The following is a 10,845-nucleotide window of genomic DNA, read 5'->3' as shown; positions in this document are numbered from 1 at the left end:
CCATTCTCACTTAACACATACATATATAAATGATTGACTTACTCCTTTGCTTTCCAACTCTAACAAACTCCATTAGTCTTCTTCTTTTCCATCACAAACTTCCTCCAAGCAGTTGTGATCTCCCTCTGTGTCTCAAGTGCACTCTTCTTCGCCACCACGACGTCGTTCTTCTGCGTCTCTTCTCCAGCCACCGTTGTCTTGACATCGGCCCTCGACGGGAGGCTGTCGAGTTCGTGAAGTGTTTTCTCAATATCGGTCACAAGACGCTCAGCAAGCGTGCGAGAAAAGTCTTCTCGGATCACTACTCTGAGAACTGTTATGTGTTGTGCATCAGGAGGCATGGTGTAAGCTGGTACGATCCAGCCGAATCTCCTGAGCATTTCTGAGACTTCAAACTCATTATGGCGTGTGTTGTCTTTCAAGGAGAAGGCCACAAGTGGAACTCCCTTGTCCTTTGACACAATGTTGAATCGCCCTGTTTTTTCAAGTCCTTCCTTTAGAACTATCATGTTTTCTCTGCAGTTTTCCATCACGTTTTGGTATCCCTGGTCAATAAAAATGGTATCTACTTTGTTAGATTGAAGGCTGATGCTGTTTCTCTTGATGAAGTAAGTTGCTGTTTTCAAATCATCACATTGGTTTTAGTATCCTGTTTTGGTCTATAAATGTTTGACCCTTCTTAGCTTTCAAGTATATATGAATTAGGAACATGTTTGTATCCTGTTTTAGTATCCTGTTTTGGTCTATAAATGTTTATGACCCTTCTATCTAGCTTTCAAGTATTTATGAATTAGGAACATGTTTGTGTAAGGCCCCTAGTTAGGAAAATCTTAAGATTATTAGTATGGTTATTAGAAAGGACATATAGGTCCTTAGCTATATGTTTGTTAGGTCTTTTGGATCATAAATAGTAGGTGAGATTGAGGTTTGAGGGTATGAAAAATTTTATGGGATTTTTTTGTGAAATTTGGGAAACCATCCTCTCGAAAGGCTAGATTATCTTGTTACTTTTCTTATAATATTATAGCATTTTCCATATATTTTCATATATACATTCATATTTGAGTGTTATGAGTATTCTATGTATTCTTGAGTGTTTATTTATTTGATGGTATCCTAACAATTTGGTCCATTTGTCTTATCAATAAGTGTCTAAAGGGACATGTGATTAATATATGTATAGTAGGTTAAAACTCTCGTGTTACCAAATGACATTAGTCTTTTATGCTAAGATGATTGATGTAAAATTTAGAAGCTAAAATAGAATATTTTAGAAGTTGTGAGATATAACAAAGCATTAATAAGAATTCAAGAGCTAAACGGATAAATAAAATCGTGTATAGGAGAATCTCACCTCATAACCCAAGCGAATCAATTGGTAATACTGAGCAATGACTTGGCTAGATCCTGCAGTTGATAAAACACAAATTCAGCTTCAAAATCATCATTCAAAAGAAAATTAGGCTCTATTGAGCAGAAATTAGAGTATAAAATGTGTACCTTTGGAGAAATTGAGGGTGAAAGTGGGTTGGTCAGCTCCAAGATAGTTGATATGGAAGATAAGTTCTTCAGGCAAATCTTCTTTGTTCCTCCAGATAACCCAACCAATTCCAGCATAAACAAGCCCATACTTATGGCCACTTACATTAATACTCTTTACAAGGGGCAGCCTAAAGTCCCATTCTAGCTCAGGGTAAAGGAATGGGGCAATAAACCCTCCACTTGCAGCATCAACATGAATAGGAGTATCCCATCTGTTTAAAATAGCTCAATTTCAGATTTGATTTCATTTGATTATCCCATCAAAGAGAGAGAACAGAGACAGAGAGAAGAAATTTTACCCAGTTTCTTTGTTCTTCTCAATTAAGAGATCATTTAAGAGCTTTACATCTTCAAATTCTCCATTGAGAGTGGAACCCAAGATGGCTGCAACACAGATGGTGTTCTCATCCACCAACTCAACAGCTTTCTCTGGATCCATCACATAATAACCTTCCCTCAATTTCACTTCCTTCAGTTCTACCTCAAAGTACCGTGCAAATTTCTCCCAGCATACCTTCATATTTTTGTTTAGGGTAACAAAGTTAGGAAATCATTGCTGAAAATTATTCATGATACAAAGGGTGTATTGTTGGCATATAGGCTTTAGATGTTTAGAGACATCCTCTCTAAGATAGTGTTAAGTCCCATAATAAAAATTTAGGGCTTGTTTGGTTCTGTTTCTATTGCTTTTCAAATTAAAATGTGAAAATTTTACTTGAAAATTAGTTTTTGAAATTAAATACAAAAAAAAAAAAAAAAAAAATCCATGTTATATTTATCCTTAGATCTTTATTATGCATTTTAGAAGTACAAACTCATAAAACAATACTGAATTTTAGAAAAAGATTAAAAATAGAAATAAGAAACAAAACCCGTTATCAGTACTTCTCTTTCCAAAAATCTGAAAACAAAAGACATAAACGTTTATCAGGCGAATCTGAATGACTTAAAACATACAACTTCTCAAGTTTGTCTTGGGTGGATGAAGTAATTTACAGAATTGAACCTTCTATAGCACGAAGTTATAAAAAATAAACAAGTGTCTAGCAACGTTACATTTTCAATTTTCAATTGAACTTTGGTTTGATAAGAAGGTATCTTCTTTATTAAGTTAAAAATTTAGGTCCGTTTGGTAACTATTTTATTTTTTGTTTTGTTTTCTAAAATTAAGTCTATGAATACTACTTCCATCTTCAAATTTATTCTTTTGTTATCTACTTTTCAATAATGGTTTTAACCAAGCCAAATTTTGATAACTAAAAAACGTAAGGTTCAAAAAGTTGTTTTTATTTTTGGAATTTGACTAAAAATTCAACCATTGTATTTAAGAAAGATACAAAATCATTATAAGAAATATGAATGAAATAGGCTTAATTTTCAAAAACAAAAATAAAAAACAAAATAGTTTTGGTTTTTAATAATACTGTTGCATGTTCAGATATAGCAGTCAATCTCAAAATATTAATAGATATAGCACAATACAAAAGATAATAATAAAATTTAGACTCTATCACTAGTAGATTATATCTCTAACAGAAGTTTATCAGTGATAGAGTCTTTTACTAATAGATTTTGTTATATTTGTAATTCTTTAAAATTATTGTTATATGTTTAATTATTAGTTTCAAAAGTGTTAATTAGTCTAAAACTAAAAACAAAATAATATCCAAAATGGGGAATCAATTAATATAATGAAATTGATGTTAATTAATTACATAGATTGAAATGAGAATATATATAGATATAGAAATGTGAAATGATATTACCTGGACATTAGCTCCAGTGACAATGTTGGGCTTGTCATAGGGCTTGCCTTCAGCCTTCCTTCTGTTCTGCCATTTTCTCTTGAAAGCCAAACCAGCCAACATTATGGCCTCCGACGATCCCACAGTTCCAACTCCCACTGCCGTCTCAGAATCACCCAATGGGGCATTGAACAAATGAGCTATCATATTCACACATCGGTTCTGCATATCCAATTCACAACCAACAAATAACTTTACATATTACTAATCTCACTCCAAAAAACTCCTCATGTTAATCCATAGAAATAAAGTTATCTATTTTTAAATTGTTTGGCTATGAATTATAAATTTAAAGAAGTCAAAAAGAGTATAGCTCAACTTGTATAGTGTTATATTATTAATTTTGAAAATCAAAGATTCAATTCCCTCACTCACATATTGTAAAGAAAGAAATTATAAATTTAAAAAAAAATTAAAATAAGTCATCGAACAAGAATAAAAAGTATAGGTGAAACCATAACTTTAATCTTTAGACTTTTAAATTTATGTCAAATAAGTTTTTCTACTTGAAAAATTGTTTAATAACTTTCAACCATTTATGTAATCACAACATATAAACTTCAAAACTTGTGTGATAAGTTCCTTTTGAGTGTATGTTTAATAAATGTTCAAGCTTAATTTTTTTTTATCTAATAAATTATTAATCGATTTTGATTTTTTTAATACTCACAAATTTATTTGATATAAATTTGAAAGTTTAATGTTTTATAAGATACGAAATTCAGTTTTATCTTTGATAATAAAAGGGTGGAATACAACAATGATCTATTAAATCCAAACCTGAAATGCTACGACTTTTATTTGACATTTTTAAAGTTAAAAAACCTTTAGTTTACTTTCATCAACTGAAATTATAATTGTCAATAGCATAGCTCAATTGACATATTAGTGCATTAGTAACTATGGAGTATGTGGTTTGAATCCTCTAACAATATAAATATTAATTAAAATGCACATCCAAATTTAGACAAATTTTTGTGGACTATATTATACTTAAATTTCCCAACAATACTAATAACACAATTGATGTTTTTACATGTCTTATGATTTTGATGTTGACATTCGATTTGAATCCGATATCTTCTTTATATGGTAAAAGAATCATAAAACATAAAAAATAAACAATAAAGTGCCACAAGTAAACATTTTAACTTAGATTAAAAAGTATAAATTATTTTTTATTCATTTCAATATAATTTTTTTTGTTTTTATATTATTTTGAAGAATCATTCATCTATATCCTCATTTTATCAATATTTCTATCCACAATCTCATAAAATAGAAATATCGCGGTTAGTTGATGGCTATAGAATTCGAGTAAAAAGGAAAATCAATAAGAGTTGCTTCCTTGAGTTCATTTATGAAAGTGGCATTGGTTTAGTTTGTTTATTGTTTTTTTAAATACTTCTGAAATATTATTTAAATTTTGGAAAGTAAACATAAAATTTTAAAAAGGACTCAAATTTTTTCTTCAAAAGTGATAATACCCAATAATGAAAATTTTATATTCGTTCCTTTATTGAAACAAATAAAGAAATATTGAAAAAGGAAGTAATCAATCACAAAAATAAATAAATCAAAATATTATTTGAGAACACAATTTTAAGTATTTAAAAATTCAATCTAAATAACTCGAACAGAAATTATTGAAAATTATGCATCATGTAGGCAACAACTAAATGCATGATTAGAAGTTTTTTTTTCTTCTTTTAAAAATATTATCCCTAAACTAAACTTTGTAATTGATTTAAGAAATTAAATACTCTTATTCTTTTAAAAATAAACATTTCAAAACTATCTTTAAAATATAATTTCGATAGAGTGTTAATAAAAAATTAAAATTTGAAATAGTATGACAGGGATTTAGAACAAAAATTAGAAAACCTGAACATATTTACATTGTTCTAGGTCATTGTCATATTCCGAATACTAATTTTTCATATAAAATTCGAACAAATTCAAATTTCAAAATCTCGTTTTGAAATATTTGTTGACGGACAACAACAATATTATAATTTTGTAAGAAATAAAAATATTTTTGAAATAAATGAAAAAGTTTCAAAGGAGTAAAATGGTTTTCCTTTTTAAAAGGGGTTATACATATAGAAAGGCTTTTCTATGAATGCGTTGTCCACATAGCCGTTGGCTTGGCCTTGAGAGCAGAAAACGAATGATTAAAGATGTCTTTTTTTTTTTTTTTTTCCACTTTTTCCTTTTTTGTGAAAAGGAAAATGTCAAAATTTTCCCATATAACAAATTAATATCTAACATTAATTTCTGCCTCACACCTAAACATTTCAGAAAGTAAACAAAAGTAAAACGATAATACTAAAGAAAAAAGAATGATGAAAAGGAAAAAGAAAAAGAAAAGCAAAATCAAAACTAGGGGTGGTCGGTGGTTGATGGCTCAGTCATGTAGGGTCAAAAGTTGGAAATGTTATGTAATCTTTCCTTTTTAAAGATTTATTTATTATTTTTTTAAAGATATTTTAAAGATGAAAAAAAAAACTTGCTTGCAGCCCACTTAATTAAAAGTTGGATTTTTTTTTTTAAAAAAATATTAATTAAATGTAAAATTTTCAAATTTTGAATTCTCAATATAATATTTTGAATGCAAGAAAAACAACGAAGGAGGTGAATAGGAGGACAAAATTGTAATTTTAGGTTCTGACAATAGCATAGGGAGTGGGGCATTTGTCGGGAAGAAAGAGGCTATTAATTCTGTGCCACTCACATTTCATAATACAGTGTGCATTCCCTAGTCCCTCGAATCTCGGCAATTATTGAGGAGGCAAAGACGGAGATTTAGTATGGATGGGTCCAATTTTGAGATCGAAATTTAGTTTCTCTTTCCTAAATATTTAATTTTGACTTTTTAATAACATCACTTACATGTGAAATACTCGTTTAGTCTCTAAAATGCATGAATACGTGCATGCATCGTATATTCTCGTTCATTCATCTCATTTCGAATACACTACTCTCGTTAATTGAACGTTTTAAATTTTACATTTCAGACTTACTCATTCCTCTCGATAAAACCTCTTTCTTCTTCTTCAATACAATATTTTTACCTCTCTCAGTACCATCGAAATCGAACGCCACAACTTGCATGTACCATCGAATGCCAACATTGGTATAAATTGTGGTTTACATTTTCCATTTCTTGCATGCGTTTCGATTTCTGTACAAATTTCTATGACGAGAGAAAGGCAGGAGAAGAAGAGGTGAAAAATGAGATTAACGAGAGAGGATTGAAAATTAAGATTTAAAATGTTCAATTTCTGACCGAAGATGAACGAGAGGAAGGCACGAGAAGAAGAAGTAAAAAAGAGAGGAGTGCACGAAAATTTGACGGTTTCTTCCAATGGGCATTCCAACGAGAGGAATGAGTTCGAACAAGATGAACGAGCGAGAAGATGCGATGTGTGTGCGACTTCGAACGTTTTGGAGACTAAACAGATATTTCACATGTGGCTGACATTATCAGAAGGCCAAAATTCGAGTATTTATGAAAGATGGACCAAATTTCGAATGAACATGCAAATTTAATCCACCCTTATAAAATTCCTAGCAAAAGACTCCAAAATCGTTGGAAACTAGATGGCTTTCGAAATCAAGATATTTATGTTTGCACTTGAGATGGCCCTCTTAAAGTCCGTTAATGTTGAAAAGTATACATTCCACTAAACAAAAGTCAAAATTCTACTGAAAATTATCCTTGATTTTTTCGTCAAACCCGGTTGGAAAATTATTCTTACCTTAAACTTTTCATTTCTTTTAATTAAACAACTAAATTTTTAAAAAATTTTCTTTTCAAATCTCACTTTGATTTTTTTAAAAAAATACTCTTACAAAAATAGACAAAAAAAAAAAGGAAGACATGTTTTTATTTAATTTAAAAAAATTAAAATGAACGTGCTAGTTTTTTGCAATTTGTTTTTAGAAATGTCTTTGTTTTTCTATGAACAAATTGCAAAAACCATCACTTGAAATATGATAGTAGTTGCAATTGTACCATTGAACTTTCAATTGTAAAAATTTGGTCTCTAAACTTCTATTAATTTTAAAATAATTATAAAAATTGAACAAAAAAATGATAAAGATTGACTCTAAAACTTATGCAATTATCATAATTCATACCATTATGTAATTTTGAGGATCAAATTTTAATATTTGTATATGTTTGAGAACTTAAATTTTAAAATTAAAAAATTAAAAATATAATTATAACTATTCTATATTTTAAGAGTGGTTTTTGTAATTTATATATATTTTTAATTGCAAACTTTTGAATTACTTTTTCAAAACAAAATTAAAATGGGCCTAATATGTACTTTTTACTATGATTTTCAAAAGAATTTTTTATTGGAAACCGCGTCTTTCTTAGTTCAAAGAAACGTACTGACAAAGTCAATTGAGAAAGGTGGAGGCCCACACATTTACACTTGCCAACAAAGAAATTGTGACGGAACGAGACGTGTACTAAAAGCTTACACTCTACTTCTTCACTACAATAGTGCAACACTTTATTTTATTTTATTTATTTTTATTTTTATTTTTAGTATTCGTAAAAATTAGTTTTTGGCATTAAAATATTATTAGGAACAAAATTTGAAAGTACAGTACCTAAAATTGAGTAAATCTCTAAATATAGAGATCAAAATAATATTTTAATTATTTTTTTAGTTCAACAATATGAAAGATGGTAGATTCAAACTTTTTATTTCTTGGTTAAAGATGTATATTTTAACTATACTCATGATTCATAGAAAAAACTTTGAAATTTCTATCTGTTCTCTTCATAAATTTAAAAGAGTAGTTAAAACTTTTTCTTGATGACATGTTTCTTTTTAAATTTATGTTAACTCACTAAGTATCATATCAAGGTAAGTTTAGCATTAAGAAAGTTTAATAATCATGAGTGAAAACTATATATTAAAAAAGAAAAATTTTTACATATTGAAAAAATATCAAATTATTTTTAAAAAAATCTATTTACAGAAATATCAAAATAAGCATTGGTATGTCTATTAATGATATACTTCAATCAATTTCTATCACATAGACTTATATCCGCCTCTATCAAAAAAATTAAAATTTTTCTATTTTATATAAATAATTTTTCTTATTTTTTTTTCTTCTATTTTTGGAAATTCTCCCTAAAAAAAATGTTAGAAAACCTTTTAGTTGATCATAGAGATTAAAGAAAAAAAGACCTAAATATTAATGCCTATTATTTTTTATATATATATTTTAATTCCAATGCAATTTCATCTCTTAAATTGTTGAAGATTAAAAACATGGTTAGAATTTCGACACATAAATAACTAATCTAACTATTTAAATTTCGATAAATTTCTTATTTTATAAGAGCCAAACTATAGACTAAAAACATATTTTAACAAAAATAATATTTTTTTAGAAAATATACAAATAATATATATAATATTCGAAAATTTACTTGTACATTTTTTAGAGAATTTTATTTGTACATTTCTTATAGCTATTCTTTGCCCAGTACTAAGTGATTTTCATTTCTATATTGATTCAAGCAAATTGACTTTTTCTTAAGGAAGGAAATTGACTTTCATTTTTTTATTATTAGTATTAGTATTATTTGTATTTTTTAGATAAGACAGTTTGCAGGCTGCAGGATTTCTTTTCTGCCTTTATATTAATTAGTAACTAACCCTTCAGCGCAGCCAATAAATTCACATAAAAAAATATTTATCATTTTAAAATTTTAAAAATATGTAATACATGTATGTCCACATTCTCAGTGTGACAATCAATATTTTTCAAAGAAAAATTAATCTAAATCTAAATATTTCTTCCTTTTACTTCGTTATTTTTTCTCAAATAAATATGATTAATATTATTCAAATCCTCACTCTTACATATTAAATTAAAAGAAATATAGTAATTTTTAAAAAAAATAATTTGATTAAAATATTACCTATAAATTTATAGATTACATATGTATAAGAGACTAAAGGATATGTGGTTTGAATGTATTAATAAAGCAATTATATTTTTCTAATATTAATCATAAACAGAATTAAGCAATTTCAAAATTATATAAAAACCAAATCAACTGTTTTTTGTATTCACATTTGAAAGTATAAAATTGAACCATTACAGAGTGGCCAAGCCAATTAGATTAATTAATTATAAACCTGTTATTTTTGTTTTAGAAAAATTTAATTAGACATCCTTTTTTGACAAAAGAACAAGGTCATTTATAAAATTTCAACCATAATTTTTCTTTTTATAATTTTTTTTTTTATCTCGACCGTAGAATTCCGCCACGACCGAACGCTGCAATTGGCAATTCAGGAGAATTTCCAGAGGATAACAACCGTTCATGGAGAGAAACAATAGAACGAAAAATCGATCTTAATCTTTCGATTAAAGCTAATAGAGAGATTCAGAAACGTACCTGAAGCTCTGTAGTGACAGGATATTCATCCATATCAACGTAATTCTTGTTAATGGCGGCCATGATGAGTTTATCACACTCAGGCTCCATCCAAGTAGTGACGAAGGAGGCTAAATTCAACCTAGGGTTTCCATCGAGCATGAGTTCATCATTAATGATCTGAAACGCAGCCTCCTTCGGGATCGAATTTTCCGGCATTTTGAATCTACAACAAATTACAGGACATTAACGAAACGGATCCAGAAACAGAAGCAGAGGAAAAACACAAATCACAGATAGGAATTGGAGTAATTAAATTCGAGATCTAGAAACAAAAAGAAATGAACCGATCTGATCTGCGATCAATGAAATGAAATTACCTTGGGAGAGAGGTTCGCACATATCGAGAAGCGAAGGTGGAGTGGACGGAGACATCGGTCTGAGAAGCAGTCTTGGAGAGAACCATGGCGGATGGAGATCAAAGAAAGAGAGGAAGGAATTAGTTGCAGAGATGAGAAGAAGAACAATGGAGGTGAATGAAGAAGAAGGGGGAGGCTTAAATAGAATGATTTTTGGTCAGCTTTGGAAGGCCGATGACCTTACAAAATGGAAATTCCCTGTTACTTCCTGCAAGAGTGGCAGTTTCTGTGTGGTCCCCTTTTTTTTTTTTTTTTTTTTTTTTCCTCCTCCTCTTCCTCTCTCTTTTTATTCTTAAAATGATTTTTAGAAAATAGAATTGTAAATTACCACTTTCATCCCTCTATTTTCACCCATGTGTTTTATTTTCAATTTTATATAATAAGTTAATTTACGGCGATTTTCAAATAAAGGAAAATGAGTTAAATTTATTTATAAATATAATAAAATATCACTATATGTTAGTAACAGACGACTCCATTATAGATCAGTAATAGACTGCGATAAATATCTATCACGGCCTATGTGCACGGCCTATTGACACCTATCAATGCCAATGATAGATGTCTATCACAGTCTATCTGTGATACACAATGACATTTTGCTATACTTGAAAATATTTTAGTAGTTTTACCATTTAAAATAATTATCTTTAATTTT

At 28.8% G+C, this 10,845-nt stretch overlaps 1 protein-coding gene across 1 annotated transcript; it reads right to left on the bottom strand.

Moving 5' to 3' along the window:
- Positions 1-59: 59 nt before the first annotated feature.
- Positions 60-10,234, bottom strand: LOC120067719 (glutamate decarboxylase). Its single transcript, XM_039019275.1, has 7 exons — positions 10,149-10,234; positions 9,790-9,994; positions 3,309-3,509; positions 1,842-2,056; positions 1,501-1,754; positions 1,355-1,407; positions 60-545 (listed from the first exon to the last, which is right to left on the bottom strand). Exons 1-7 carry the CDS (start codon positions 10,232-10,234, stop codon positions 60-62), a joined length of 1,500 nt encoding a protein of 499 aa, XP_038875203.1.
- Positions 10,235-10,845: the final 611 nt, after the last annotated feature.

Source organism: Benincasa hispida, chromosome 12, assembly GCF_009727055.1.
Source record: "Benincasa hispida cultivar B227 chromosome 12, ASM972705v1, whole genome shotgun sequence".
In the NCBI taxonomy this organism is placed as follows: Eukaryota; Viridiplantae; Streptophyta; class Magnoliopsida; order Cucurbitales; family Cucurbitaceae; genus Benincasa; species Benincasa hispida.
The sequence above is the reverse complement of the archived record's forward strand: the minus strand, read 5'-3'. Positions and strand labels throughout refer to the sequence as shown.